The sequence below is a fragment of the Ranitomeya variabilis genome, chromosome 4 (assembly GCF_051348905.1).
Source record: "Ranitomeya variabilis isolate aRanVar5 chromosome 4, aRanVar5.hap1, whole genome shotgun sequence".
Taxonomy (NCBI): Eukaryota; Metazoa; Chordata; class Amphibia; order Anura; family Dendrobatidae; genus Ranitomeya; species Ranitomeya variabilis.
The window spans coordinates 692,265,341-692,280,003 of record NC_135235.1 but is presented as its reverse complement, the minus strand read 5'-3'; the positions used below and the strand labels follow the sequence as shown (position 1 = coordinate 692,280,003).

The window sequence follows — 14,663 nt, the reverse complement described above, 5'->3', positions numbered from 1 at the left end:
CCTTAGTTAGACGTTTAGAGCATGCTGAGATAACATGTGTAGAATCACCACAGTAGTAACACAAGCCATTCTGGCGTCTATGAAGTTTCCGCTCATGTCTAGTCAGGATTCTATCACATTGCATTAAATCAGGTGCCTGTTCAGACAACACCATGAGGGAATTTGCGGTTTTGCGCTCCCGCAACCGCCGGTCAATCTGAATTGCCAGGGCCATGGAATCATTCAGACCTGTGGGAATGGGAAAACCCACCATCACATTCTTAATGGTTTCAGAAAGGCCATTTCTAAAATTAGCAGCCAGTGCACACTCATTCCACTGGGTCAGCACGGACCACTTCCGAAATTTTTGGCAATACACTTCAGCCTCGTCCTGGCCCTGAGACATAGCCAGCAAGGTTTTTTCTGCCTGAATCTCAAGATTGGGTTCCTCATAAAGCAAACCGAGCGCCAGGAAAAACGCATCAATATCAGCCAATGCAGGATCTCCTGGCGCCAGCGAAAAAGCCCAATCCTGAGGGTCGCCCCGTAAAAAAGAAATAACAATTTTTACTTGCTGAGCGGGGTCTCAGGGACATAAACAATTTACAATTATTCCTGAAATTTCTAAACTTAAATCGGTCTCCAGAAAACAGTTCAGGAATCGGTATCTTAGGCTCTGACATAGGATGTCTGGTAACATAATCTTGTATGCCCTGCACACGAGCAGCAAGCTGGTCCACACTTGTAATCAAGGTCTGGACATTCATGTCTGCAGCAAGCTTAAGCCACTCAGAGGTAAAGGGGAAAAGAAAAAAAAAAATGAGAACAAGGAAAAAAAAAAACAAACAAAAAAAACTCAGAATTTTTCTTTCTTATAATCCCGCTTCTGCAATGCATTAAACATTTAATACTGGCCTGGCAAACTGTTATGACCCCAATGGCGAGGGTCTCAGAGAAACATGTAAGTCTGCAAAGTACAAAAATCCAGCTCATAGGGCAGTGGTAACTGGGTTGACCATATATCTACTCCTAACGCCAACACTAGAAGTAGCCGGGGAACATGCCTACCTTGATCGCTAGATGTCTCGCGCCAGCCGGAGGACTAACTACCCCTAGAAGAGGAAAACAAAGACCTCTCTTGCCTCCAGAGAAAGGACCCCAAAAGTAGGATAGAAGCCCCCCACAAATAATAACGGTGAGGTAAGAGGAAATGACAAACACAGAAATGAACTAGGTTTAGCTAAGAGAGGCCCACTTACTAATAGCAGAATGTAGTAAGATAACTTATATGGTCAACAAAAACCCTATCAAAACATCCACACTGGAAATCCAAGAACCCCCGAACCGTCTAACGGCCCGGGGGGAGAACACCAGCTCCCTAGAGCTTCCAGCAAAATAAAGATACAGATGAAGTACAAGCTGGACAAAAATGCAATCAAAAACAAATAGCAAACAGCACAAAAAGCAGACTTAGCTTAATCAAGCAGGAACCAGGATCAGCAGGCAAGAGCACAGCAGATTAGCTCTGATAACAACGTTGCCAGGCATTGAACTGAAGGTCCAGGGAGCTTATATAGCAACACCCCTGAAATAACGACTCAGGTGAACAAACAAGGGATGACTGACAGTCCCTGAGTCAAATCACTAGTAACCACTAGAGGGAGCCAAAAAGCAAATTCACAACAGGTCACCACACTAAAGAAAGGTAAAAGTGTGTGCAAGGATTATTATGAGGTACCTCTCGGTACAAATCTTTGTGTTATCCTGAATTACGGTTGTTGTTATTATTTGGAACTCTAGGGGGAATTTTGAATGTACCCGCAGCGCAAATATTTCCACATATAGAATATATACCCTGGCTCTTTTGCCTAATATTGGACTATTTGGTAGTTGGGTCCTAATATTTGCTGCAGCAGGTCTAGTTAGTATATTGGTTGTGCAGCGCCCTTAATTTTTGTTTAATTCTTCATATGCTGGTGCGGTTGGCCCTGGGTTCCTCCTAATGCAGGACAATGACAGACCTCATGTGGCTGGGGTCAGCAGTTCCTGCAAGATTAAGCCATTGAAGCTATGGCCTGGCCCGCCATTCCCCAGACCTGAATCCGATTGAGCACATCTGGGACATCATATCTCACTCCATCCACCAACTTCATGTTGCACCAGAGACTGTCCAGGAGTTGGCGGATGCTTTAGTCCAGGTCTGGGAGGAGATCCCTCAGGGGACCATTTGCTGCCTCATCAGGAGGATGCTCAGGCATTGTGGGGAGATCATATAGGCACATGGAGGCCACACACACTACTGAGCATCATTTTGAGTTGTCAAGAGGCATTTCCACTGAAGTTGGATCAGCCTGTAATTTGATTTTCCACTTTGACTTTCAGTATCATTCCAAATCCAGACCTCCATGGGAGATTCATTTTGATTTACATTGATAATTGTTATGTTTTATTGTTCTGAACAAATTCCACTATGCAATCAATAAAAATTTGCAACTGTAATATTTCATTCAGAGGTACCTAGGATGCGGTATTTTAGTGTTCCCTTTATTATTTTTGAGCAGTGTATAATTATACCATGTAAAACTGAAAATATCAAAATATTTTCTACTGATGTCTCTTTGTAAAAGCCTTGTGTAATTTTAATAAAAATGAACTATTTAAAAAAAAAAAAAAGGAATTTGACCTACTGGTAATTCTGTTTCCAGAAATCCCTCAGGACAGCACCATGCAGGTAATCCTTCCTTGACCTATAGCGTGACATGATTACAGAGAGTTTGAAAGGCCCCTCCCTCCTCCACCCTCCAGTGTTTTTTCAAAGTACCACAGAAGGATGGATGAAAATAGTCTAAACGTGCCCTTACGTGCCTATGTAAGAAAACCCTTTAACTGCTCCATCTTAATATTGAGCCGATTGGACTTGATGGATGAACAAGTTGAGATAGAGAGGGACGGCACTCATACAATAAAAAGGGATCGAAGGTGCTCAAGTAGGGTATACAGCCCAAAATATCCAAAAATAGGAAAAAACTTGGTACTGATATTGCAATAAAGCGAGAATTTTTTTTATTGTGCATCCATAAAGCGAATAGTTGAACGTTTTCAGTCCACATTCAGACCTTTATCAGAACTGGTTCAGTAGACAGAATAAAAACCTTGTCGTGTGTTGTCGTATCAACATTAATTTCAAGTTGCCAGGATAGGTCCTGTGTATTTCAGCGCAAAGACTTGTGCGACCGAAGTCACGGAGGATATCTTCAGCGACTTAGGTCCCACAAGTCTGGGCGCTGACATAAACAGGACCTATCCCGGGATCCAGGCAACTTGAAATTACTGTTGATAAAACAACACACGAGGTTTTCATTCTGTCTACTGAACCAGTTCTGATGAAGGTCCAGATTTGGACTCGAAAACTGTCAACTATTCACTTTATGGATGCACAACAAAAGAAACTTTTTTTCACGCTTTATTGCTATATGAGTGCCAAGTTTTTTTCTATTTTTTGATGGATGAACAATCTGCCAGAAAATCGATCTTGTGTAAGCCTAAAGACAAACATAAGAGAGGGAAATAAGGGTGCTGTCCTGAAAGACTTCTGGAAACAGAATTATCGGTAGGTATAATTCCCTTTTTCCATTACGTCCCTCCAGACAGCACCATGGAGAATACCAAAGAAAAGTTCCCAGGGTGGATACAGAAGCCCAAGGACCAAAGTTCAAGGCAAGAACCAGGCTAGATATAGAAATGATCTGAAAGATCAAAAGAAATATTGATATCTAAAGAAATCCAAAAAGATAAATCACCGAAGTGAGTGTCTGATATACAGCTCTGGCAAAAATTAAGAGACCACTGCACAGTTTTCTAAAAATCACCATCTCTACATGTCTGACAGCCATTCTATTCCATTTTCAGTTGAATTCCAACCAAAGTACACCTCATTCTACTTAATGTGCTTCTGAGTAGGTGATCACTTGAACCAAATCTTATTTAATGAAGGAAAGTATAAAAAACCCTGCTGTGGTGTTCACAATCCTCTTACAATAGGACAAGGGGATGGCACTATCCCAAAAGTAATAGGAATGAAAAAATAACTTATAACCATGTGAAAGTAGTTGAAAAGAAAAGTCTTGAGTGAAGAAAAGAAAGCCTCAAATCTGGCTTTACTATCAGAGGGCTACAGTGAGCGCCATGTTACCTCCATTCTTAAAATTTGTAAAATGGCAGTCCATTATAACAAGGTCAAGCAGCAGACATTGAGGACAACAAAGATACAGATCGGCAGAGGGCAAAAGCAACTCTCCAGTGACTGGGCTGACTGTTATCTTATTTGAAGGTCACTCAGCAACCACAGGATGACATCAAGTGACCTACAAAAGGAATGGCAAATGGCAGCTGGGGTGAAGTGCATGGAAAGAACAGTTCTTAACAGGCTCCTAGAGGCAGGCCTCAAGTCATGTAAAGCTAGCAAAAAGCCTTTCATCAATGAGAAGCAAAGGAGAGCCAGGCTGAAGTTTTCCAAAGACCACAAGGATTGGACCATAGAGGACTGGAGTAAGATAATCTTCTCTGATGAGTCTAATTTTCTGCTTTGCCCAACACCTGGTCATCTAATGGTTAGACAGAGACCTGGAGAGGTGTACAAGCCACAGTGTCTTGCACCCACTGTGAAAATTGGTGGTGGATCGGTGATGTTCTGGGGATGCTTTAGAAAGGCTGGAATTGGGCAGGTTAATCTTTGTAAGGACGTATGAATCAAGCCGCATACAAGGTTATCCTTGAATAACACTTGCTTCCTTCTGCTCAGGCAATATTCCCCAACTCTGAGGATTTGTTTTTCCAGCAGGACAATGCCCCATGCCACACAGCTAGGTCAATCTGTGTGGATGAAGGAGCACCACATCAAGGCCCTGTCATGGCCAGCCCAATCTCCAAACCTGAACCCCATTGAAAATCTCTGGAATGTAATCAAGAGGAAGATGGATAGTCACAAGCCATCAAATAAATAAGAACTGCTTAAATTTTTGTGCCTGGAGCAGCATAAGGTCACCCAAAGGCAATGTGAAGACTGGTGGAAAGCATGCCAAGACGCATGAAAGCTGTGATTAAAAATCATGGTTATGCAACCAAATATTGATTTCTGAACTCTTCCCGAGTTAAAACATTAGTATTGTTGCTTCCATATGAATAAGAACTTGTTTTCTTTGTAATATTTGAGGTCTGAAAGCATGGTTTCTTTATTATTTTGTCAATTTCCCATTTGCTGCAAATAAATACAAACTTTTTAACTTTAACCCCTTAGTGACAGAGGCGATTTGGTACTTAATGACCGAGCCAATTTTTACAATTCTGACCACTGTCACTTCATGAGGTTATAACTCTGGAACGTTTTAACTGATCACGCTGATTCTGAGAGTGTTTCTTCGTGACATATTGCATTTCATGTTAGTGGTAACATTTCTTCGATATTACTTGCGATTATTTATGAAAAAAAGCATTAATATGGCGAAACTTTTTTAAATTTTGCAATTTTCAAACCTTGAATTTTTATGCCCTTAAATCAGAGAGATATGTCACACAAAATAGTTAATAAATAGCATTTCCCACATGCCTACTTTACATCAGCACAATTTTGGAAACAACATTTTTTTTGTTAGGAAATTATAAGGGTTAAAAGTTGATCAGCGATTTCTCATTTTTACAATAAAATTTACAAAACCATTTTTTTAGGGACCATCTCACATTTAAAGTCACTGAGGGGTGTACATGACAGAAAATACCCAAACTTGACACTATTCTAAAAACCATATCCCTCTAGGTGCTCAAAATAGCATTCAAGAAGTTTATTAACCCTTTACGTGCTTCACAGGAACTGAAACAATATGGAAGGAAAAATGAACATTTAACTGTTTTTTTGCAAACATTTTACTTCAGAACCAATTTTTTTAATTTTCACAAGTGTATAAAGAGAAAATGAACCACAATATTTATTGTTCAATTTCTCCTGAATACACCGATACCCTACATGTGGGGGTAAACCATTGTGAAGGAGCACCATTTCACTTTTTAAATGCAGAATTGGCTGGAACTGAGATCGGACGCCATGTCGCGTTAGGAGAGCCCCTGATGTTCCTAAACAGTGGAAACCCCCCACAAGTGACCCCATTTTGGAAACTAGACCCCTTAAAGAACTTATCTAGATATGTGGTGAGCACTTTGAACCCCGAAATGCTGATCTATCTGCTGTAGCCAGATCATGAGAGCACGTGCAGTACATGTCCCAGCTATTGCTGGTTTTAATCCCCCTGCTGTCACTTCCCAGATGTGTCTTAAAAAGCCATCTGCCTTTTTATCAAGCGCTTCCTTTAGTACGCCCGAGTCCTCGAATGGTAGGGATAATTTTTTTGAAGACCTAGCTAATTTTAGGGATTTTTTTCCCAAGCTTCGGAGTCTTTCTCCTCAAATGGGTACCTCCTCTTTGATGAAGAAGGTAAAGTACCCCACCTCTCTGGCTTTTTCCATTCCTTATCAATTAATGTCTTTATTTTCGCATTGACAGGGAACATGCATTTCCTTTTTTCCTCCAAACCTCAGAACATAACATCCTCTAATGACCTAGGTGTTTTTTCCTCCTTAAGGCCCATTGTAGACCTGACTGCTTTGACAAGTCTCTCTCCATCCTCAGTTGGGAAACATGGTCGGCCCGCTATATCACTGTCTGAGGAGGATTCTGAGGACTGGGGAGAGGAGGAGGAGGCAGAGGGAGACAGGATCTTTCCCAATCTTCCTGCCCTAGAGAGGCCTCTGAATCAGTAGGCACCTTGTGGCTTCTTTTTCCAGCTTTTTTAAGGGCTGCCTTTAAGGAGCCTTTTACTTCCACCTGTATTATAGCCCTAAGGCTAGTGGTGAAATCAGGGGTCTATTCCCATATGGTTTTATTGATACAGTCAGCAGAGATCTTTCTGCCACTGAACTGCCAGTGGGTTTTTGCAAAGGGCACATTCTCTGTTCTTTGCTAGACTTCATCGACCCCTAGTAATCAGGCAGAAAAATGGACCATGTTACCATAAAAGTGACCATTTACATAGATCACTCACCACTGCTGTCAGTCTAGGGTACCAGTTTCGGAAGCTGATTAGATACAATTTCCCTTCTGGACGTCGAGGAGTCTTGCCGGCCAGGATGACTGCCGCTCCGACCACTCAAGCTGCTACTCCTCCTGGTATGCTGGTGGCTCGGCAAGGCATCTGATGAGAGCTCCTGCTGCTGATGCTCTTGCTGCCCCACTTCCATGATGCGTGCATCTTCTGTGGTCATCCCTTTATGAGGGATCCACTGCGCTCCCCACCTCCTCCGATGCCCATCGATTGTCCCTCCTCCACCACACCGCCAGGAAAGATTTAGCCAGATGGTGTGTTTTCTCCATGGGCGCCACCATCTTGGATCCGATGCCCGCCCGATGTCACGTAGACACACCCATTCCCAGCGTGCCTTGCGCGTGACGTTAGACGTGTGTGACCTGGAAGCGGCCGCCCCTCCTGGAGCTCGTGGACACCAGCAGAGGGGGAGAGTGGCGCGGCAGCCACGGAAGAGCCCTGGACTCCTGACCATCCTGCTCCCACTTCCGCTCAGACACTGAGGCCACGATACCGGTGGACAGCGCCTCCATCACCTGAAGACCAGCTCACAGGCCCTGCCTGTTCTTCCATGCTGGGAAGGGAGTGGGTAAGTAGACTTGTGACCGCCGTCTTCAGCACGAGGTTCATGTCAGGACAGGAAACCCAACTGAAGCGAGGGAGAGGTACCGCCCTTTTATTTTCAGTAGGGTTCCTGTCCTGACAGGGTGGATCCCTTCTCAGGTGTGCTGTCTTGGGGAAGTGAAAATATGATGTGAAGCATTAGTGAGCTGTACCCTGAGACAAGCCAGACATTGAAAGTTCAGAGTAAGGCTATCTAACAACATATTTTACAAACTTTATACTTATGTGTCCTATTGATTTATGCAAAGATTGTTTTATTTATATCCTAAACTATACAGTGAATGATTACCTATTCTTGCTAGAATTTCAATAAATCTCATTTTTTTACAGGACAAAATTATTTTTAGAACGAATTTACATCATTACAAAATGTCTAAGAAGCATCTTATGAAGTCAGCTGTATTTGAGCATTTCACAGTGACTCAAGTTAAAAAAAATAATTTTGTGTGTCACTGTATAAGTGACCCAGATGAAAACATACTGTGATGCCAAAATCACTGCATACTCAGGCAGTGATAAAAATATTCCTTTAAAAGCATCCAATCTAAAAAGACAATTACAATGCTGCGACCCAGAAGTTTACAAAGCTGTGATTGAAAAAGATCACAGCAGCACCAAGAAACCAGAGACCAGCACTTCCTGCCAGGCAAAGGAGGTGGAAAGAGCGTCTCAAACATCAGTTCTAAGATATTTTGTAAGTGACAATGTTACTGTAACAATGACAGCAGATGTGTTTAAAAGACAGCGCATCAAGCTTTTTGTGAAGGACAGTGTACCATTATGATTATTTGCACGAACAGCTTTTACAGCTTTTAATGGAGAAATGGCCCGTGTAAGAGAATGGTCATCCATAATATACTGAGCATCCATGTTGGCTCTAGCAGCCATCTTGGACAAACTCTAGTCAACTAACTTTGCTAAAATAGCTGAGGCTCTTCCCAGAATAAAGGTATAAAATGACTTCAGTGCCATTAGTAAGTATGGAGTCCAGGGAGACTAAGTGGAACAGCTGCGGGGCACTGTGATAGAAAATAAGTGGTTTTATATTGAGTTAAGATAGAAACCAGAATCAAGAGCTGTCAGTGTATGAAGAGTTATAGCTACACGCTAAAAGCATGATGGGAATAATAAGGTTAGCTAAGAGTGACATGGAAATTTAGGATTTTTAATGTTGTTTAGGGAAACGTTAATTAATGTCATATTGTGTCATTGTATTCTTTGTTCTAAACCATGTTTCTCTCTGCAATACAAGGTTATCATGTATACGCCCTTTGCTACAAGGTGCAGCTTCCTTTGTCTAAACCATGTATAAAAAGCCCCTGCTACTGTTGTTCAGGGCCATTACATTGCCAACCTGCTGCCGTGCCACAACATGGCCATTCCATTGCCATTCTGCCACACCCTGGCCAGGCTAGGGCCAGATGTCCCAGCGTTACTTTGTCTAACTGGACTTCTGTTCGTGCCTGCATGCTTCATCTTTCTAACTTCTATGAACTGTTCTGCTGTGAATCTCTGAATAAACTTCAGTCTCTGCTTGAAAAGAGGATTGTCTACATATTTTTCCCGGCTCTTTCAGCTCAGTAAGGACTTTGTTACAGCCCGCAAACTTGGTGTTTCTCTGTTCCTCTTCCAGAGAAGCATTGCAGGGCGAATAAGTCTCCTTACCTTGACAAGACAGAGCTGATATGTCACTCTGCACAAGGAGGAACTTTACCCCTTAGACCTCACTCCAGAGCCTCTCACCTAGCCAAATCAGTTCTCATGCTTCACACTGACGAGGGCCAACAGCCCAAAACACCTTGTCTGTGAATTGAGATACAGATTTGGCTTATATCCTAAGTCATATTGCAAGACTCGTTAAAGGTTTGATTGTGACTTTAGGATCGCTATTTACAACAGGTGGCGCTACAGAGTTCAAGTCCTCTTTTTCGCTATAGAGGCAATTTTCAAATCTCTGGAAAGAGAAAGTATTAGAAAATTAGTGATTGAAGAAGCCCTTAAAGGGCCACTGTCACCCCTCTCCAGCCGTTATAAACTAAAAGAGCCACCTTGTGCAGCAGTAATGCTGCATTCTAACAAGGTGGCTCTTTTAGTTTTAGGTTCAAGTATACCCCAAATAAAGCGTTTTTATACTTAGCCACAATTACTGTCTCTAGCCAGGGAGGCGGGTCCTCACTCCCCAGCTTGACCAGCTCCTCTGCCGTCACTCCTGCGCTTTCGGCGCCGCCCCCTCAGTGCTGTTATCGTTTAAAAACCGGCGCCTGCGCTGTGTACTGGTGTCCTGCGCAGACGCAGTAAGCTCTGGCAGTCTGACGTCCCAGCCAGGCTTGCACACTGTGCCTGCGCGGGCATTGCGGCCAGCCACCTTTGGAATCCCCGCCCCGCACTGTGTTATGCATTATGCACATGGTTCTAAATGGCGCATGATGTCCGGCATCCCCAGATAAAGTGGAGCCAGCGAGTGCGTCATGACTGGAGGTAGGACGCCGGCGAGGACTCCCCGACCGCACACAGAACCGGTGCGAGCAGGGAGCCGCCCCCGACATCCGCCCACAGCCAGTGAGAGACGCCGTCGCCGGCAACACCCACCGGGGCACCCGGGCGCATGCGCACAAACCATGAAAGATGTCGGCCCATCTCACTTATGTGTAGGGATCTGTTTCCACCCAGCTAATGACATAGGCCATGATAAGCGTGAAGACCATACCGTAATATAAATAAAACATAAAATCAGGCCCTCAGTTTTACGACAAAGTAAAGAAAACTCTATCTCATGAGGTGGCGAATATATTAAGTATAAATACCAATCACTGGGCTAGATATCAACTTGTATATACATGCACACATACTTAGGAACACACACTCCTTAAATCATTAAGGAAAAAACCATTGGAATATGTGATAAAGTGCACAAAAAGAACCATAAACAAATAAGGTGTGAAACACAACTAATATTCCAGTGAAGAATAGTGAAGTGACAAAGAATTTTTAATATTAAATAAAAAATATTGGATAATAATAATAATAATAATACTAGAATAAATAGTAAAAAAGTGATGTATACGCAAGTGAGTGCGTAACTAAAGTGAGAAGACCAAACACCACTCATATACCAGTGACAAATGGTGAAGTGAAAAAAGATTTTATTAATATTAGACAGAAAAATATTGAAGAATAGTAATTATAATAATACTAGAATAAATAGTAAAAAAGTGATATATACGCAAGTGAGTGCATAACTAACCAAGGCATATATTACTGATAAATCTGGTAGAAATATACATCCATCTCACACAAGATGATATAGGATACATATAATATATCAAAGTATCTTTATATAATATTATAAACTAAATTGCAAAACAAGGCATATAGGCCATATATATATAGAATAAATATTAAACTAATAATACATATCTATAGTGTAAATACATTAATCATTGCACAGTGTAAAGATCCTACAAAGAGCCACAGTGTAAAAAATAGTAAAATACATGATACCAAGACATAAGAAATATATAAAAGTCTATCAACCAGGACAAGGAAGAAAAAATGTCCGATGTATCAACGTATAGCAATATTCGAATTTTCCTTGTTGTCGTAGATATAATCACGTAGAGGGCAAACGGTTATGTATCAATCTCTCCTATAGGAGTCTGCATCATTGGATCACAAGGAAATATGTGAGGATTCACCACGAACATACTAAAGGGCATATTAAAATAGCACAAGTTAGTACAAAATAAAAACAAGGTTAAAATCAACAACTCAAAATCACATAAAAAAACAGATGCCAAAGAAAACTTTAAAAACAACTAGGTGCACGGGGTCAAAATCTAGAGAAAGGGAGCAAAACTAAGGGATTCATTTAGGAAATTAGGGTGGAGAGTGCGTAGAGTCCAAATCCATTTGGCCTCTTTTTGGGCTAACAGGCGACCGAGGCTACCTCCTCGAAGGTTGGATTTAATGTGATCAATACCTTTAACTCGAAGGCCAGATGGATCACAAGCGTGATATTGCTTGAAATGCCTTGGAATTGTTTTCAATTGTTCCAAGTCATCAATTTTAGCAGCTGCCGCAATATCTCGTACGTGTTCTCGAACTCTGACCTTCAGAGCTCGTGTGGTAAGGCCTATATAAATAAGAGAACACGGACAGGTTGCATGGTAAATCACCGTTTGTGTCAAACAGTTGATTGAATGTGTAATGGCAAAGGTCCGTCCATCAGATGAGAGAAACTCTTTTGTCCTTTCGATATTCGGACATGCGATACATTTGCCACAGGATACACATCCCCATGTATTAGTTGTTTTTTTACCTATACTGGCAAATGGCCGAGGTTGATTTGTAGGAGTGTAGTAACTTCTTACCAGATGATCCCGTAAATTGTTACAGCGCCGAGCTGTGACAGCTGGTCTTTCAGGCAAGTATTGTCGCATGATTTTATCTGACAGTAATACTGGCCAGTGGTTTTGTATGCTTTCATACATCCTCTGCCACTGAGAATGGTAACTTGTTACCATCCTTGGGGACTCCATTTTGGTTTTAGTTGTTTTTACGTACATCAACTCTTGACGATTGGCATTTTTGGCTCGATTGTATGCATGTTTAACAGAACGCTTGCTGTAACCACGTTCATAAAATCTTTCTTTCATTTCTTTAGCACGATCTTCAAAATCACAATCCGTCGAACATAAGCGCCTAAGTCTAAGAAATTGGCCAACCGGGACGGATCTCCCCACATGAGCCGGATGGGAGGACGTGGCATGCAGGATAGAGTTGACCGCAGTTTCCTTACGGAACAGGTCTGTCTACAATTGGCCAGTGATATCCTTTTTAATTAATACATCCAAGAATTCAATTTGACAGGCATGGTATTTGTAAGTCAATTTGATATTGAAAGAAGTTTTGTTCAGATTAACAAAAAACTCCTCTAACTCAGCTGGTGTACCCCGCCAGATCAGAAAAATGTCGTCGATGTACCGAGCCCAAAGAATGACCCGGTCCATCGACGTACACTGATCTGACGAGAATAGGTCCCTCTCCCACAGCCCCAGGAAGAGATTAGCATAGGAGGGCGCACAGGCCGCCCCCATGGCTGTCCCCTGGAGCTGTAGATAGAGGGACCCGTTAAAAATAAAAAAATTGTGAGTGAGCAAAAAATCCAAAAGTTGTAAAAGAAAACCTGTCTCATCTTGGGAAAATTTGGTCATAGATAAAAAATAACTGACTGCCCTAATTCCATCCGGATGACGGATACTTGTGTAGAGGGACTCCACATCACACGTAACGAGGAGCATGTCCTCGTCCATGTGTATGGAGTCCACCCTACACAAGAAATCCGATGTGTCTCGTAGATAAGAAGGAATGGTTTCAACAAGTGGTTTCAAAAAGGAGTCAATGTACTTGCCAATATTTTCACTTAATCCCCCTATCCCAGAGATTATAGGCCTACCTGGGGGATTTTTGATGTCCTTGTGGACTTTAGGCAGAAGCTATAAAGTTGGAACAGATGGATCTTTAGTCCAAAGAAGATTACGTGTCTCCTGCGTAATAATCTCCTTGTCCAATGCTGTCTGAAGAATTTTACCCAGAAGATCCCTGTATGAAGACATTGGATTGTAAGTGAGTTTCTTATAACATAAAGGGTCTCTGAGTTGCCGGTACGCCTCACTCTCGTACATTTTGCAGGGCCACACCACCACGTTTCCCCCTTTGTCAGCGGGTTTAAAAACTACATCGTCAAGTTTTTTAAGGCGTTTTAGGCCAATACGTTCAGAGATGGTCAAATTGTCATCATGAATATTTTTTGGTATTTTTTCAAAATCATTGGTGACAAGTTGAACGAAAATTTCAATATTGGGGCACACTGACAAAGAGGGAAACTTTTGAGATTTTCGTTTCAAAGATGATGGTACTATACCTAAAGGTGGTAAATAGTGTTCCCTGCTAAGTTCTTCCAGAATCTGGGGCGCCTCTTGCTCGTCCGGAAATGGGAACATCCGTTTTGTGTCTTCATTGTGGAACCATTTCTTAAAAATAAGGGATCTTGAGAAAATATGGAGATCCTTAACGGCTGTAAACGGATCAAACCTGCTAGTTGGTGAGAATGTCAATCCTTTAGATAGCAGTTGTAATTCAAAATCAGAAAAGGAATGTTCAGATAGGTTAATTACCTTTGGTCCGTTACTGGATTCCTGATTGGACTCGTGTGTTCCTCGTTTGTTCGCTGAAAACTTATGATCTCCTTTCCGTTTGTTGCCGCCAAACCTTGTCTTCATTGGTTTGAAAGAATACTGTGAGTTATCAGATGATTCCCCAACTGAAGATGCCGATGACATAGATGCCGATCTTCTATTACGCACTCTAGTATTACGGTGTCGCCATCTGTATACCTTATTCTGTTGGTAGTCCATTGTATCACGAGCCAGTTTTTTCGCCTGCAATGTTTTAATCTGCGTCTCCCACTCTTCAGATTTTTTTGTCAAAGATGTATTAAAGGCAGAAATAATCTCAGGAGTGGCATCACGTTTGAATGCAATAAAGAGTTGATCAATTTCAGATGCAATTTCAGTTATAGTGTTCTTATTTAATTCAATTAGTAACTCCATAAGTTGATTAGACCCCTTACTGCAGACATCTTCCCATTTGGATATAAACCCTTCGTTGTCAATTGGGAATGACGGAAAAATCTATCTGAATTCGGAGACCACGTGGAATATACTTCTTTTTTATATAGTTTTCCAAGAACGCTCTGTTCCACCAAATTTTGGTCCTTTTATGCATTAATCGCTGTATTTTTAATTGTAGCGTGCTCAAATCATTAGAGATCCCTGACCCCGTGCAACCAGACTCACCGAACACCTGGGCTACTTGTGATAGCCAGACACTATCTCTGGCCTTGAAATCCATGGTTGCAAAGAATATCGA

General features: G+C 41.9%; 1 protein-coding gene across 1 annotated transcript; it reads right to left on the bottom strand.

Annotated features, from left to right (window-relative positions):
• Positions 1 to 10,859: 10,859 nt before the first annotated feature.
• LOC143769307 (uncharacterized) lies at positions 10,860 to 14,396 on the bottom strand. Its single transcript, XM_077257806.1, has 2 exons — positions 13,189 to 14,396; positions 10,860 to 11,438 (listed from the first exon to the last, which is right to left on the bottom strand). Exon 1 carries the CDS (start codon positions 14,342 to 14,344, stop codon positions 13,229 to 13,231), a length of 1,116 nt encoding a protein of 371 aa, XP_077113921.1. The 5' UTR covers positions 14,345 to 14,396; the 3' UTR covers positions 10,860 to 11,438; positions 13,189 to 13,228.
• Positions 14,397 to 14,663: the final 267 nt, after the last annotated feature.